Genomic DNA, 17,551 nt, shown 5'->3' with positions numbered 1-17,551 from the left:
GTAAGGCCTCTTCAGACAGCCATTTTGCTTTTTGCATTTCTTTTTCTTGGGGATGGTCTTGATCCCTGTCTCCTGTACAGTGTCACAAACTTCTGTCTATAGTTCATCAGGCACTCTGTCTATCAGATCTAGTCCCTTAAATCTATTTCTCACTCCCTTTGTATAATCGTAAGGGATTTGATTTAGGTCATACCTGAATAGTCTAGTGGTTTTTTCCATTTTCTTCAATTTAAGTCTGAATTTAGCAACAAGGAGTTCATGATCTGAGCCACAGTCAGCTTTTGGTCTTGTTTTTGCTGACTGTGTAGAGCTTCTCCATCTTTGGCTGCAAAGAATATAATCAATCTGATTTTGGTGTCGACCATCTGGTGATGTCCATGTGTAGAGTCTTCTCTTGTGTTGTTGAATGAGGGTGTTTGCTATGACCAGTGTGTTCTCTTGGCAAAACTCTATTAGCCTTGCCCTGCTTCATTCTGTACTCCAAGGCCAAATTTGCCTGTTACTCCAGGTGTTTCTTGACTTCCTACTTTTGTATTCCAGACCCCTATAATGAAAAGGACATCTATTTTGAGTATTAGTTCTAGAAGGTCTTGTAGGTCTTCATAGGACTGTTCAACTTCAGCTTCTTCAGCATTACTGGTTGGAGCATAGACTTGGATTACTGTTATATTGAATGGTTTGCCTTGGAAGCAAATAGAGATCATTCTGTCATTTTTGAGATTGCATCCAAGAACTGCCTTTTGGACTCTTTTGTTGACCATGATGGCTACTCCATTTCTTCTAAGGGATTCTTGCCCACAGTAGTAGATATAATGGTCATCTGAGTTAAATTCACCCATTCCACTCCATTTTAGTCCACTGATTCCTAGAATGTCGACATTCATTCTTGCCATCTCCTGTTTGACCACTTCAAGAGGGAGGAGATATGTGTATACATATAGCTGATTCACTTCGTTATACTCCAGAAACTAACACAACTTTGTACAGCAATGATAATAAAAAATAAATAATCCAGTAAAAAAAATTGAAGTTAAAGGACCTGGGATTGAATGGCTTGGAGGATGTGATGGAGCAGGAATATCAGGAAATTTAGCCAGAAGCTTTGAGTAAGTCCTCCAGATGTAGCTCATGCAGATGAGTATTTAAACTCTGCAGGTCAGGGTCTTGATGTACAGAGGCTACAGCTGTGCAGCCCCAGTCGCTAAGCATTCCCTGAGCACTGCCCATGTTTAGTCCTGTGCCAAGAGTGTGAGAGACACAAAAGTTGTATCAGGCACAGTCTCTTGTCTCAGAGATTTTATTCCAGTTGGGAATAGAGACTGTGGAATAGAATACTTTGCCATGGCTCAATGGAAGACGTGAGACTTAACTCAGTTTAAAGGATGCTCAAGAGGGCTTGGACCAGGCAGTATCAGTGAAAATGAAGAGGAAAGGGTAAATTGGAGAGATACTACCAAAGGCAAGAATGCTGCATCGTGGGGTTAGAGAATCAGATACACCAGAGTTCAAGTTCAGATTGTTACCTACTAATTGTATGATTTCAGTCACCTTGAACTCTAAGCTTCAACTTTTGCATTTGAGAGCATAATAGCCCTCACCTCATGTTGTGAAAATTAAATGAGATACTGCTTAGCACCAGGAGCATGGTACACACTCAATAGATGGTAACTATCATCTTCATTATTACTCTTACTATTATTAAAATAAACAAACAAGTTTAGAAGCATATTGGCCAAAGGGAATAAAAAATGGCAAGTGTGGTGCATGTTTTCAATTTTCCTCCAGATCTATCCTCCATCTTTCTCTGTCCCCCAACCAGGAGGCTGGCCTTCAATGGAGTGTACCAACAGGCTCCAGCGCCCTTGGCTTTGGTTGGTTTCAGTCAATGGAAGGCAAACTGCAGGAGAGAGGAATTGAAGAAGGATGAGGTAGGGTCTTTATTTCCTTGATTTCCTCCTGCCTGTATTATCATGGATTGGCTGTGTCTCTACCAAAAGCCACGGAGCTTGTCAGCTACTCCTGTAACTACCGCTGCTCTCCTCATGCACCATTATCTGTTCTTCCTCCGTCCCTCTTCCCCACTGTTCCTTCCATGAGATCCTTTCTGTCCCTTAATTGGTTATAAAATAATACCTTCCTAAACCCTCCTCAGTTCCTCCATTGGAGTAAGTCATCTCTTTCTTGCCAAGACCCTGACTGGCACTATAGATCTCACAGACGGTACACAGATTCCTAGCTTGGGAGGTGGGAAGAATGTGAACCTCCTGACAAGGAATTTGAAAAGGCTAACAAGTTTGAATGAAGATGTCAATGTTGGGCAAGGTACAATGTTCAGTGAGAGCAGGAGATCCAAAGGAAAATCAGGACCAGCATGTGGCCCTGTAGATGAGAAGTGAGGACTAGTCATTGGGAATTGGCAGCATGGAAACAGGGGTTAAAGCCATGAGTAGGAATGAGGTGTTCAAAGGAAAGAGAAGAGTGAAGAAAGCAATTATGAATTATAATTTGGAATCTCAGAATTTTAATTGTGTTCTACCCTCAGAAGAAGTTAGGACATAGTTTTCTTACCATAAATGTACTTCATTTAACTCACGTGACTCTGAGATGGGCAGGTATGTGAAAAGTTTAAATTTGTATAGTCAACACATAGAACCAGGATGTCTGCTCCAAAATCCAGATGCTTTCTACATATGCTGCTCTTGCTGAGAAGGTTGGTTTTAGCCCTGTCTGTCCTTCCTTCACTGAACCAAATGGGCCTGGAACTCTCAGGCCAACACTGTCAGAGATCACCTCTCCTCTTCTCTGGGTCCCAACACGAATCCCCACATTCCCTCTAACATAGGAGGAAACTTCCTGAACCGAGGCCTCAGAAGGCTAGTGCCTCGAACCACTTTCCTCTGTTTTGTTTGGCCCTTTAAAAATTTATGTTCTCCGGGTTTCTGAAAGCCTGGGTTTTAGAAGGGCTTCCCTGATAGCTCAGTTGGTAAAGAATCTGCCTGGCTCAGTTCCTGGGTCAGGAAGATCTGCTGGAGAAGGGATAGGCTACCCACTCCAGTATTCTTGGGGTTCCCTGGTGGCTCTGCTGGTAAAGAATCTGCCTGCAATGTGGGAGACCTGGGTTCGATCCCTGGGTTAGGAAGATTCCCTGGAGAAGGGAAAGGCTACTCACTCCAGTATTTGGCCTGGAGAATTTAGTACTATTCAGTCCATGGGGTCACAGAGTTGGACATGACTGAGCAACTTTTCACTCACTCACTTTACTCATCTATCATTCACTCCTTGACTCCTGCGATCTGGCTTCGGTAGATCCACCTCTTCATTGGAATCAGGGCTGCCAAGATCCCTCATGATCTCTCAGTGACCAAATCCAATGCACATCTTGCTTTCCTTCCTTCTTTGAAGACTGGATGGTGTGGCCCACTCCTCCCTTCTCAGAACCCTCTTTTCTCTTGGCTTTTGTAGCTCTGCCCCTTCCAGGTCTGTCTTGACCATTCCAGTTTCTCCTTATCGATCTCTTACCTGCCCCTGGTTGCTGTTTCCCATGACTCTACCTTGAATTTCTTCACTGCTTTCTCCACTTGTTTGCCTGAGCAATCTCTACACTGCACAGCCTCAACCTACAGCTGTACCCAAATTTACGTGTCTGACCCAAACACATCCTCTGAAGTTCAGATCCGTGGCTCTAATTGCCTACTAGACCCCTCCAATTGGATTTCCTACAGGTGCCTCAAAATGTTCCAACTGAACTTGACATCTGGCCTCCTGCCTGCCTCCCACACCCATTCTGAACCGGATCCTCCACTTTTATTCCTAACCTTGGTTAGCCAAGCTAGAAATCTGGCATGCATCCAGGCCTCCTCCCTCCCTTTATTTACCTTGTTCAGTCTGCCACCACTTCCTTAAACTCTTAGATTTGTCCCCCTCTTCATCCTTATTGCCAGCCTTGGTTTAGGACTTCATAATTTGTTACCTGGATTGTAATTTTCTAGTCTATTTCCTACTGTCTTGCCCCCGTGGTGGCTGCTGTTTCTCAGCTTTAAACCCTCCAGTGTTGCCCCATCATGCCACCTCAAGATGAAATTAATCTAAGCTCCTTAGCACAGCATAAAGGCTTTTCATGGTACAGTTCTTATCTAAGGACCTCTCTCCAGTCTCCTCCCTTCCCTGTGAGCTCCATCTGGTCAATTATACTGCCACACGGTTCCTCACACTCTCGGCACTGTCTTGCCCCTGTGCCACTGCACCTGCTGATTCCTTTTCCTGGAACACCCCTTTGCCCTACTCCGCCATATTCTTCCTACACTGCCCAGTCCAGAAATCCCTTCTGGGAAGCCTTCCAAGGCCCTCTCCCACTGGTCAGGGTGAGCCTCTTCCGTGCTGCCATTAGCATCATGTGTAATCATAGGTAACCTTTCCATGCTGCATGTTACTTGTGGGTTTACTGGTCTGTTGTTCCCAGGAGTCTATAATTAGCTTGAAAAAGGGACTGTTTCTTTGTCTTCAAATTCCTGGTGCCTGATGCAGAGTCTGAGCCATAGGGAGTACCCCACAAATGTTGTTGAATGAATGTGAGTTATTTACTTCATATGATGAAAGAATAATGAATGAACTGTGTGTCTTAGCATTTGAATCTTCCTAGTTTTTTGTCTGTGTCTGGCTTCTGAAGCACAGCCTGTCCTGACCTTTGCCCATGTCCTTTGTGTCAGGACATCTGACCACCCATCTCGCTGCTGCTCCAGTGGCCTAAACTACAACTTCAGCTTCACACACCCCTGGTTCTAGCAGTCTCAGCTCTGCCCCGTTGCCACGCTTCACCTCTACTTCATATGACCCTGACACTGATGAACGAGGCTATGGGTTCCAATGTAAAGTAGCAATTTGATGAAATGTGACAAAAAGCAAGGATGTAAAAGCCAAAGATTTTGATCTGAAAAGCATGTATTCAAGATTGACTTTTAGGTTTTTCAAGTTTTATATATTGAGTTTGCAGATATTGGCAACTTTTATAGCCTGTGTCCCCCAGGCCCATCAAATCTGGCTGTGCTTGCCCTTTACAATGGCTGACATATTGTTTTCCTGAACCTACCATGGTTTCCGATGTATTATGGGATGACTGCTGAGGAAAAACAGCCATACAGATCCCCCTGAGAAGGAAAAGGGGCTAAATATATATTGAAATAGAAAGCTCTACTCTCTTTTAGTCCTTGTAAGAGAAAGATAGCTCAATCTTCAGCAAAATTTTTCTTACCAGAACATTCCTACCCTGACCAGTATAGAGAAAATATGATGCTGTAAAGTCATTTATGTCATATGTTTGCGTGTCAAATTCCCTAATAAAGATTTTTGAAATGTGATAAAATTCATTACCAGCCTTCTGCGTTGAAAATGATAGGGAGAATCCTGTGCTATGCACTTGGAAAATTCTTGTACCTGCAGTGAAAAAAATGCAATATTTCATTAAGGGCCTGATGTCTTATATTTGAATTTGGTTACTTCTGTTTTTCATAATAAGCTTTAAAAGTATTACTTTAGCCTTCAGTTGATCAGTCTGTTCTTTTAACTTCTGACACATCTGCTTCCCCTGAGATATCTTTTGAAATATGTAAGAAGAACTCAAGGAAGGGTCTTCCTGAGAAGTCGATGGCAAGTTAGAGAGACTTGGCTCAGATTCTATTCCTGTAAAAGAAAGAATAAATTTTGGCTACCATTCATCTCAACTGCATTGCAGTTTTGTTAAGTACTGAAAACAGAAGTCTGTGGCAATCACCACCATTCGCTATTGAAAAAATCTCTTTTCAAAAGGTATATCTAAGTCAAAGAGGTTTAAAAATGCTAGTACCTGTGAGATGTTCTTGGTGGATATGTACTGTGGGCTCCATCTGCACAATGAAAAGATAAGAAAACATTACTGTTGATATTAACCAACGACACCATTATGCAGGATGACCCAATGTGTTCTGGTCATCATGGAGGCCACCCAGGGTTATGTCAAGAGCTGAGGCCCTGATGCCAAGGTTGAATTCCACTCTGACACTTATCTGCCGGGTGACCCAGAGCAATTACGTCATTGCTATAAACCTCAAATTCTTCAGCAATAAAACGGGGATAGTAACAGAACCTACTTCATAGTGTCATGATGAGAATTAAATGTTACCATAGTATCTGGCACATGGTAAACATTCAATATATGTTAGCTATTACTGTTATCATGTTTGATACTATTATATGGAATACTCAAACCCTTCTCCTACAGGTTGACCACAAGCTCCACGAGGGCAGGGACCTCTGTTGGTCTCGTCACTGACTGTATCGCTAGGGCTCTCACTAACACCAGATACATGGTGGCTAGTGTCTGGGAGCAAGACAGTGACTTCACACAGGACATTCCCTTTTCTAATCACCAGAGGCTAACTGGATAAGAGTTCAAATTCCAGAGTGATTCACCTTGATTGTCTTCCCATTGTTCCCAACACACACAGCTCACAAACACTCTAGAGACAGACAGCCAATGTTGTGGTCAAACTAGACTGTGGTTATTAGGAATATCTCGGGTATATGATCGCTATGGAAACTACAGAGCCCAGTTCTCCAACCTGAATGGACAGGACAAGAGAAAAGAAGATGCCCCACTTCAGACTCCCGTTACCAGAGACAGATGAACTTGATATTTGTTCTGCCCCTACTGCCCACAGGGCCCTGAGAACTGTGCCCACCCAAGAGTGTTCTTCTGCAAGCAGAATGAGGAATGTGGAGACTTCCCAGTGTCATGGGGGTACAGATTTCTCTAAGACTGAGAGAAGCATCCCGGTCAAGGCTGAGTGGGCTGCTGACTCCAGGTGTGTGTATGTGTGTGTGTAGTTGCAAGGCATAAGGGAGGTTCTATTCAAATTCCCCAGAAGTTTCAGTTAAAAGAAAAGGTGGATGAAGGGGTGGAAATAGAGACAGGCAGAGTGTGTTCAGGCAGGGTGCCCTTCATAGACTGCTTAAAAGAAAAATCATACAGTCCTGGAAAAGTGCCGGAGAACTAAAGTGTTTACTTTGATCATTAATGTAAACTTATTTAACTACGGAACCTCAAATAGTCAATGAGATCCTCAGCCTCAGTATTTGGGAAGGTGGGTGGAAGGATGGAAAGATGGGGAAAGGGGAAAAAGTATAAATTAAATGTAAACAAAATGTTGTGTTAAATAGTTACCAGTATAACATCTTGAAATGTGTTATCAAAGATCACAATTCAAGTTAGCATTCATAACCAAGGGCATAATATATGCAAACACCTGGCCAGGCCTCTGGGGGAATTGGGTGATGGAAAGATGAAGATAAGGCAGCTGCCTCCAGAGCCTTGAAATCTAGTCGAAGGAACAGATGTTTGGAAATCGTAATGATGCAAGGAGGCTGAGATAAGCTCTGACAGAATATTTAAGAAACACGGATGCAAAAGACTGGCTGTGAGATTCTGAAAAGTCCTACAGCCAGTGTGGAGTTGAAGGAGACCATGAAAATGAGAGGGGTTTGATAAGCAGAGGTGGGATGTTCCTGGTAAGGCAGGAGCTCAGAGAAGGTGGGGCCAGCCCACTAACAGGATGACTCCTGGGGGAGGGGAGCTGAGTTCAGAAGGCTAGGATGACAGAAAACATGGGGAGATGCAAATTCCTGGTTGAAGAATTTGGATTTTATTCTGTGTTATTGTTAGTTCAGTTCCAGATTCTTCTCATGAGGACACCCACTGAGCTCTGAGAGGTCAGGGTACCGGACTGGAACTAGAATTCAGAACCTCAGAACTACAACTTAGTTCTATGCAGCTTCTGAGGACCCACACGCATACGGATGAGCAGCGGTCCTGGGCGGGTGTTTCCTGAAGGCTGCTTTCACTCACCTCTACTGGTTGTGAAGGTTGAGTAGTTTCCCACTTCTGCTCTTGTTTTTCAACATAATTTGATCTAGATGTGCTTTCTGAAATATCTTGCCCAACAGCTGACTTGTCTCTCAATTTAGCAGAAAAGCTGGCTTGTGGATCTGTTATAAGTGGTTTGTCAATTGTGTGATTTTTAGGAATTTTCACTTTGGAAGCAACCTTAGAGAAATTAGAGAACCAGTAATAAACCTGACTATGGCCATATTTGAACTTGTTGCCAGAGCTTGCTTTTTCAGCCTGTTTCTGAGGTGTCTGCCATAGGCAACTTTTTTGTTTATCACATAGACTCTTGATTTTAGATAGAAAATTTGAATTTTCCTCATGGTTGCTTTCTCCAGAAGCCACTGACTCATCTGAATCAGAGGTGTTTTCTTCCGTCATAGTCAGAAAACAACTGGGCTTATTGCTATTTTCATCATCGCTTTTGGAGTTGAGTAGGTCAGTGAGTTCTGAGGATTGTTCTGTCGGCCAAGAATTCTTAACGTGCCACACAATAATATTTTTAATAATAGCTTCATCAAAGCTGTCATTATTAGAGATCTCTGGGAGAGTTTCACAATTAATGCCTTGATCTTTGGAGAATTCTTCTTTGCAAAGGTGATGGAGTAAAATATCAGAAATGTTTGACTTTGAAGCATCTTCCTGATTAGCTGAAATAGGAAGATATATGGTGCATTGATTCTCTTTATCACATGTTTTGCTGACAGCGTTTTCAGTCATTTTATCCAAAGTCATGGTCATATCTGCCTCTTGGCAAGTCTCTCTATATGTAGCCTTTTCTTGAGACTCATCTTCTGTTAAATTCATTTGATTTGAGACATCAAGGATGTCATATCTTGAGGTAAGATTATAACCATGGTATAGCTTAACTTGGGAGAAACCCTCATCATAAGGCAAATCCTCCTGTTGTTTAGAAGTTGTGTCTTCCAGGAAATAGGCTTTGTCCATGTCTGTGCAGCCTGACCTCCTTTATCAGTTGCTCCTGATCTTGATGTTCTTAATTATAGCAGTAGGTCTTCTGGTTTTCATTAATTGTCTTCACTGTGTGTCCTCATCTGTACAAAATGAAAAGAACATTATTGTTAAATATTATTTACGTAATGTATGAAACTATGCTTATCAAAGTGGATGCAGATCATTTTTCTGCAGATCAAAGTGGATGTTTTCCATTTGGAGAAATGCAGTTATAAACGTGAAGGCAGAAAGCTCTGCCAAGAGGAACTGATCCTAAATATTACATTAACGTAATTGGTGGTATATAAGCAAGGAATTAGAAAGGAGGTAGGGCTAAATATTGTGTTCATTAAACTTTGAGGGAGACAGTGGTTTCCAGTTAATGACCAAATGTTTATCAACTTCTCTTAGGAAGTGCTATTGAAATTTGTGCTCCCAAAATAGCAGCTTGGGATGCAAGTAAGGGATTGATTTTTTTTTTTTAAGTACCATGGCTGTCCCTTGTCCACATACCACTGATAAGCCTCTGTGTATGGAACTGAGAGCTGGATCAGCTCAAACAAACCACCGACTTTCAGTGTTTTAGTGCTTTTTCATCTGTCTCCCCCTAGACATTCTGGTCCTGTTCTTCTGGTTTTCCCTCGTATGTTGGCAAAAGGCAGAGAATGACTGACAGAAATATGAATAAGGAACAAAAAGGTCTTTTGAACACCTGGAGGCTAGTCTGCCTTCAAGCATATTCCTCTTCTGATTAGAATCCAGACAGACCCAGTTCAAGAGGCTGCCTTGCTCTGAGAACGAACTTATGGTTGCCAGAGAGGAAGAATGGGGGGAAGGGGGAGTTAGGGAGTTTAGGATCAACTTGCACACACTGCTGTATTTTAAATAGATAACCAACAAGGTCCTACTGTGTAGCACAGGGAACTCTGCTCAGTGTTCTGTGGCAGCCTGGATGGGAGGGGAGTTTGGGGGAGACTAGATACATGTGTTGGAGAAGGCAATGGCACCCCACTCCAGTACTCTTGCCTGGAAAATCCCACGGACAGAGGAGCCTGGTAGGCTGCAGTCCATGGGGTCGCTGGGAGTCGGACACGACTGAGCAACTTCCCTTTCACTTTTCACTTTCATGCATTGGAGAAGGAAATGGCAACCCAGTCCAGTGTTCTTGCCTGGAGAATCCCAGGGACGGGGGAGCCTGGTGGGCTGCAGTCTATGGGGTCGCACAGAGTTCGACATGACTGAAGCGACTTAGCGGTAGCAGCAGCAGATACATGTGTGTGGACGGCTGAGTCCCTTTGCTGTCCACCTGAAGCTATCACAACGTTGTTAATCAGCTATACTTCAATATAAAATAAAAAGTTTTTTTAAAAGTCTGCAAATAGCCAGTGTTGACAAGGATGTGGAGAACACTTCACCTTTGTGCCATTAGTGGGAATGTAAATTGGTGCAGCCACTATGGAAAACAGTATGAAGGTTCCTCAAAAATCTATAAATATAACTACCTTATGATCCAGCAATTCCATTTTGGGGTATATATCTGAAAATAAAATATCAATTAAAAAAGATAAATGAACCCCAAACTTCACAGCAGCATTATTTACAAGAACCAAGATGTGGAAGCAACCCAGGTGTCAACAGATGAATAGATATTGACAATATGGTGTGTATATATATACATATATGTCTATATAGATCTATGCCAAGTCGCTTCAGTCGTGTCCAACTCTGTGCGACCCCATGAACTGCAGCCTACCAGGCTTCTCTGTCCATGGGATTCTCCAGGCAAGAACACTGGAGTGGGTTGCCATTTCCTTCTCCAATATAGATCTATAGATACATATATATAGGCTCAGACAGTTAACAAATCTGCCTACAATACAGGAGACCCAGGTTCAATCCCTGGGTCAGGAAGATCCCCTGGAGAAGGGAATGGTAACCCACTCTAGTATTCTTGCCTGAAGAATTCCATGGGCAGAGGAGCCTGGTGGGCTATAGTTCATGGGCTCGCAAAGAGTCAGACACGACCAAGTGACTAATACACACAATACACGGTGGAATATTAGTCAGCTGTAAAAGTTAAATTCTACTTTTTTCAACAACACGGATGGACATAGAGTTTATTGTATTTAATGAAATAAGTCAAAGATAACGGTTATTTATATGTAGAATCTAAAAAATGAAACAAAACAAAACAGAAACAGACTCACATATATAGAAAACAATCTAGTGATTATCAGTAAGGAGAGAAAGGGAAAGGGTGAAATTAGCAGTGAGAACTAAGAGTCACCAACTACTGTGTATAAAATAAATAAGTTACAAGGATCTGTTATACAGCACAGCAAATAGAGCCAACTTTAACTGGAATATTATGTGTAAAAATAATGAATTACTATGTTATATGCCTGAAGCTCGGAGAAGGCAATGGCACCCCACTCCAGTACTCTTGCCTAGAAAATCCCATGAATGGAGGAGCCTGGAAGGCTGCAGTCCATGAGGTCACTGAGGGTCGGATACGACTGAGTAACTTCACTTTCACTTTTCACGTTCATGCATTGGAGAAGGAAATGGCAACCCACTCCAGTGTTCTTGCCTGGAGAATCCCAGGGACGGGAGAGCCTGGTGGGCTGTCCTCTATGGGGTTGCACAGAGTCAGACATGACTTAGGTGACTTAGCAGCAGCAGCAGCAGCATGCCTGAAGCTAAAATAAATTTGTAAGTCAACAGCAACGAAGAAGAGTCTGAGCAGTCCTGTCAAGCTGCCACAGTCTGGTGGTGGTAGCACGTCTTAGGGATACTCCTGAAAATGTTCAGGGCAAAAGCAGCTGCCATTTGGTATGAGTCTTTTATTCTTTGGGGGAGCTTCCCTAGTGGCTCATATGGTAAAAAATCTGCCTGCAATGCAGGAGACCTGGATTCAGTCCCTGGGTCAGGAAGATCCTCTGGAGAAGGGATTGGCTACCCACTCCAGTATTTTTTTTTTTTTTAATCTATTTATTATTGGCCGTGGTGGGTCTTACTGATATGCGGCTTTCTCTAGCTGTGGTGAGCAAGGTCTTCTCTTCACTGCGGTGTGTGGGCTTCTCATTGTGGTGGCTTCTCTCGTGGCCGAGCACAGGCTCTCAGGCACAGGGCTTCAATAGTTGCAGCCAGCAGGCTCACTGGTTGTGGTGCACGGACTTAGTTGTTGCGTGGCATGTGGCATCTTCCCAGACCTGGTATCAAACCAATGTCCTTTGCATTGCAAAGTGGATTCTTAACCACTGGACCACCAGGGAAGCTCCCACTCCAGTGTTCTTGGCTGGAGAATTCCATGGACAGAGGAGCCTGGCGGACTACAGTCCACGGGATCACAAAGAGTCAGACCCAACTGAGTGACTAACGCTTTCACTGTATTCTTTTAAATAAAATTGAAAGCATCCATTTAAATATCTCTTCTTGATTTATAAACTTTTGGGACAACTTTATAGAAGTAGTCAAATTGCCTCCAGTTTTAGCTGGAGTAACTGAAGCTCTGAGTCAACTAAGAGGCCACAACCACTGGCCGGCCTCCCTTGCCCATATAATGACGGGGTTGGAGAAGCAGATCTCTGAGGTCTTCTCCCCCATCTAAATTTTTATGAGTCTATAACTTGTACTTTATTTATATAACCTAAAAAGCTAAAGGAATATGTTTGACCAAAAAAAGTGAGCTAAATTCTCGAAGGGAAAAAAAAAAGGGGGACTAAAAATAAAATGTGGTAAAGATATCTATAAAACATTGTACACAATTTTGAATTTATAGATAGGTGTCAATGTTAGAGTATTCAAATAAACGTATTTTGTTTAAAGAGAGAAATAGGAAAAGAACCATCATCATCACGGCAGGATTACTTTAGCAGTCTAACATTTACTGTAAAGTGAGGCGTATGAACAGAATTACAGGCTACTGCAACTGAACTTGAAGAACAAGGGAAATGCTTCCCAGGAAGGTCAAAAGCACAGAGGGAAAGTAGGGCTTGGGAGACCAGGATTTGAATTCTGGCTTCTCTAGTCATTAGCTCTATGCCATCAGGCAAGTTACTTCACTTTTCTGAATTTTAGTTTCCTCTTTTGAAAAATAAGAATAATAATCCCTAGGTCACAGGATTGCTAGATGAACGTGAGGTAAGGTATATAAAGTTCTGACATAGTGTTTGGCACAGAGTGAGAAATCAATAAGGGTAGTTTAAAAATGAAAAACAGACCCAGTCTCAGTGTTGGAGTGCTGAAGAATGCCCAGTACAAAAAGCTAGGTACTCTTTATCTGTGGCATATTGGCAGGATAAAGGAAGAAATGGCCTATATGAGACATGACCTCTATAGGGGTCTCAAAACTACTTTAAAAAAATCTACCTTTAAGTGAATTTATTGTTTAAGGATGAAAACCAATACAAAATAATTTTAGATAAAGCATTGTCTAAGTTACCCTGATAACTCAGTGGTAAAGAATCTGCCTACCAATGCAGGAGACACAGGTTTGAGCCCTAGCTCAGGAAGATCCCCCAGAGAAGGAAATAACAACCCACTCCAGTATTCTCGCTGGGAAATCCCATGGACAGAGGAGCCTGGCGGGCTACAGTCCATGGGGTCACAGAGTCAGACTCGACTTAGTGACTGAACAACAGCAACAAAGTTTATGCCTTTGGTGTACACTAGCTTGCATACGCCCGTCTCAGACGCCTCAGCCCGCCCTTCCCCGCCTCCCCTCGGCAACCGCAAGTCTGTCCTCTGTGTCGTGAGTCTGCTTCTGTTTCACAAATATGTGAATTTGTGTCATATTTTAGATTCCATGTGTAAGTGATATCATGTGACATTTGTCTTTCTCTTTCTGATTTACTTCACTTAGTATGATTATCTCTAGGGCCAACCAGGTTGCTGCATATAGCATTATACCATTTATAGCTGAGTAGTATTCCACTGTATATATGCACCATATCTTCTTTATCCATTTATCTGTCAGTGGACATTTGGGTTGTTTCTGTGTCTTGATTACTGTGAATAGTGGTGCTATGAACATAAGGGTTTGTGTATGGAAAATGTCATATATACATATATATGTACACATATGTATATAATAAAGAATGAATCCTGCCATATACATATGTATATAACAAGAAAGAATGACAATGACATCCTGCCATTTACCATAACATTAACGGACCTTGAGCACATTATGCTTAGTGAAATAAGTCAGACAGAAAAAGGCAAGTCCTGTATGATATAACTTATATGTGGAATCTAAAAAGGCCAAATGCATACAAATTACCAGAGGGTGGCGGATGGAGGGTAAGACATATGTTGTTTAAGGGTACAAACTTGCAACAAGCCATAAGTAAGCCCTAGAGATCTAAAGTAAAGTATAAGGAATACAGACAACAATATTACAATCATCAAACTTTCTAAGAGACTAGAACTTAATTATTCCAACCACTAAATAAATGATAATTATGTAACATGATGGAGGTCTAGTTATCACTACAATGGTGATCTAGTTATCACTACAATATATAATGTATCAAATTAGCATATACCTTAAAATTATACCTTGTTATATGTCAAAATATTTCAGTTTTTAAAAGTTGTCTAATTTTTGAGAGGGAGAGCATCTTTAAATGCCTACAAAGAAAAGAAAAGAAAGATGAATTCTAAGATTTGCAGGACTTTTCATGACCCAAACTGTGGCCCCCAAACTCATCCTCATACCTTCTTTGTATCTTGAGGTGCTCATTGCTGAGCTCCAAGCCTTTCTTGCTGGAAAAGACCCTTTGTTAGCCAGATCCTAATTTCTAAAATATCATTCTGCCTAAACTGATAAAATTTATTTTTTGCTATGACTCTTAAGGAAAATGAAGAGCAACCACCAAGAGAAGCTAGAGGCCTGAGAAACTCTCCCATTACACACAGGAAAGCAGCTTCTGTAATTACTACCATTATTTTTGTGTCTGCTTGCAAGATTTTAAAAGGATGTTTTTCTGCCAAAGGACAAGCTATATCCTTAGAATTGTAAAGGGCCCCTTACAGGTAGCTCAGAGGAAGTGGACCATCTTCCCATATCAGTATTCAGCTCTGTCTTGAAATCCAAAGGCATATCCAAGAGTTTCTGATCAGAATCCAACAGAACATTTCTCTAGAACCCAATTTGATTTACTGAATTCAGGTGAACCTGTGTGGGGCCATGGCTGCTTTTGCAGCTATCCTAACCATTATGTGCTCAGCAATAGCTCACAAATCACCCTCCGAGTGAACACTTTGAGTAAACGCAGCCAGCACCTCACCTGGCCCTGAGGAAACAGCTCAGTCATCCCCTAATAGGGATGAACAGCAAAGTGCTCACCATGCTGACATCTATTCCCTGCGTGGTTTACTTTATTATGAAGTCTGAATTTGGTGCCCAAGTTCTGGCCTGACCTCACTAATATCTCTAGTTTAAGAGAAGATAGCCATGGCTGGGATGACTGTTAATCTAATGAAATCAACTAAGAATGTCTATAGATGGAAAAACCAAGACTCCTTAGTAATGGAGTCCAAAGAAGGTCAGGGAATCGTTTCTGGCTGGTAGGTGATGTTTGTTCTATTTACCAGACCCATTTAGTGGTAATACAGATGTTACACATGATGTTATATATCAGAGGACTGTTTTCACCTTTGAAGAAAAACTGTGGGGCCATGCGGCTGTGTCAATCTCTTAACCTTGTCCCCATTACCCTCTGTGTTTAGACCTCTGCTAGCCTTTATCAGGGTGTATCTGGCCCAGAGGCAGAGGAAAAATAGGCATTCTCGCCACCAACACTTCCCTGCCTCCTTCCACTAAGGAACTTACCACTCAAATCCTCAACCCCACTCTTCCAAGATCCACCCTACTGACTGGAATGAAAATAGGAGCTGAGTGTTGGAGGCAATGATGCAATAATCCAAAATCTTCTTACTTCTCTATATGTGTGTTGTTAAGAATGTGCCTAAATTACAGTTAGGAGCTTTAAGTACAAGATCCAACGATACTTTGAACCCATAAATCAATACTCTCTAAGTCTTCAAACAACACATGTTGCAGTCAACACGAAGTGATAAGATGACAGCAGAAGCAAAAGAAACTCACCTCCATCCTGGGATCTCTAGACATCAAGTAGTGAGCTGCTTGAAGGATCTTGCAATACAGACAAGCAATCCTGTTATTCTAAATCATCTTTCTTCTTTCTTCAATAGTTGAAAGTTGGCTGCAACTGAATAATAGAACAAAGTCTGAGCTTCAAAATCATGCTGCGTCTGGGTCCCTTTGACTGTAAGAAATCAGCTTTGAAGACTACATGAGGAGCCTCTGATGTGATCTAAGCTTGTCATTTTTCGTTGTCTTTTAAAAGCATTCAAAAATACTTAGACTCTGTTTTAATTTTCAAACTTTCTCTATTCCTAGCTCAAGATTTCTATTTACCCAAAGCAAATAGGAGATATCTCGGAATAGTATATCCCAGGCCACGCCTGGGATAGGTCAGGTAGTCATGGATTTTGTATCCAATGTATGGTGTTTCTAGATTAAAATATTTTCAAAGGTGATGTGATACAAGGCTCCCACTGCTGTGACTGCATTGGATTATGCTCTGGTAGTCCTTATCCACTAACTCTATCTCAGAAACGTGGAGTGCTCATGAATGCAGTGTCTGTGGCTGTAACCACACACCATCCCGCATGGTGTCTGGCTTCATCTTGCTATTGTCAAATGGCAGAAGGAGAACACTGCAAAGGAGCGGCAGACCAACCCAGTCCTCCCCTGAGAGCCGATGTATTATTCATAGTCAGCCTTAGTGGTGTGGGCCTTCCATGAGTGTATGTGAATTTGATGACCAGCTGCTACAAGTTATGTATCCTGAAACTATTTTAAAAGAACAAAAAAAAATCCTTTGAAACTGAGCAAACCAGTATCTGCAGAAGCTTCCCGTTGGTGTTTACCAGTAGCCTTTGCTTGTTTTTCTTGCCCATTATGGGTGACCGCTGTCTTTTTATCTAATTTTCCCATTGACATAGCCATGTAACCATCATAGACTGTTGTTGATTTGTAAACAATGGACCTTTGCTGTGCTTTCAGAATATTTGGAAAACTCTTGCCAGTTGATTTTCTAAAGATAATTCTCATGACAAATTTTAAAACATACTTGATTTAAAGAAGTATAATATTTTTTAAAATATCTCATGCTTTCCCTAGACTTTCTAGCTGTAGTTTGGCAACTTCTACCTAGAGATAAAGAAGGGCCAGAATATTTTAAGAAAATTCTTTATCATTTGTTTAAAGACTTAGCCTTTTTTTCCCCACCTTCCACCTACTTTCTAAAGGAAGAAAATTCACTTGAAATTATAAATGTTTTAAAGAATAAAATGTCAAATACATTATGTACTGATGCTTGATCTATGATGCTTTGATAATCTAAATTATCAAAATAATTTCTGAAAGTTATGATTTTGATGAAAAGTATAACCTTACATTAAAAAAAAATCTAAAGTATGAATACCAAAATCTCTATGTGGTAGGATTACAGGTAAATTTTATTTTCTTAATAGAGCAGGTCCTTCAATCCTTCTCTAGGGGATCTCCCCAACTGAACCCAGGTCTTCCGCATTGCAGACAGATTCTTTACCATCTGAGCCACCAGGGAAGCCCTTCATTTATTAAAC

At 41.7% G+C, this 17,551-nt stretch overlaps 1 protein-coding gene across 1 annotated transcript in view; it reads right to left on the bottom strand.

Moving 5' to 3' along the window:
* AKNAD1 (AKNA domain containing 1) overlaps window positions 1-8,863 on the bottom strand; it is a 45,440-nt gene extending 36,577 nt beyond the window's left edge. Inside the window, exons 1-4 of the mRNA XM_070361868.1 lie at window positions 7,877-8,863; window positions 5,840-5,879; window positions 5,528-5,676; window positions 5,368-5,430 (exon numbers count right to left, since the gene is read on the bottom strand). Coding sequence (XP_070217969.1) covers window positions 5,368-5,430; window positions 5,528-5,676; window positions 5,840-5,879; window positions 7,877-8,863 — 1,239 coding nt within the window. The remainder of the gene's footprint in view (window positions 1-5,367; window positions 5,431-5,527; window positions 5,677-5,839; window positions 5,880-7,876) is intronic.
* Window positions 8,864-17,551: the final 8,688 nt, after the last annotated feature.

Source organism: Bos mutus, chromosome 3 (genome assembly GCF_027580195.1).
Source record: "Bos mutus isolate GX-2022 chromosome 3, NWIPB_WYAK_1.1, whole genome shotgun sequence".
Taxonomy (NCBI): Eukaryota; Metazoa; Chordata; class Mammalia; order Artiodactyla; family Bovidae; genus Bos; species Bos mutus.
This window is presented reverse-complemented; position numbering and strand designations above follow the sequence as displayed.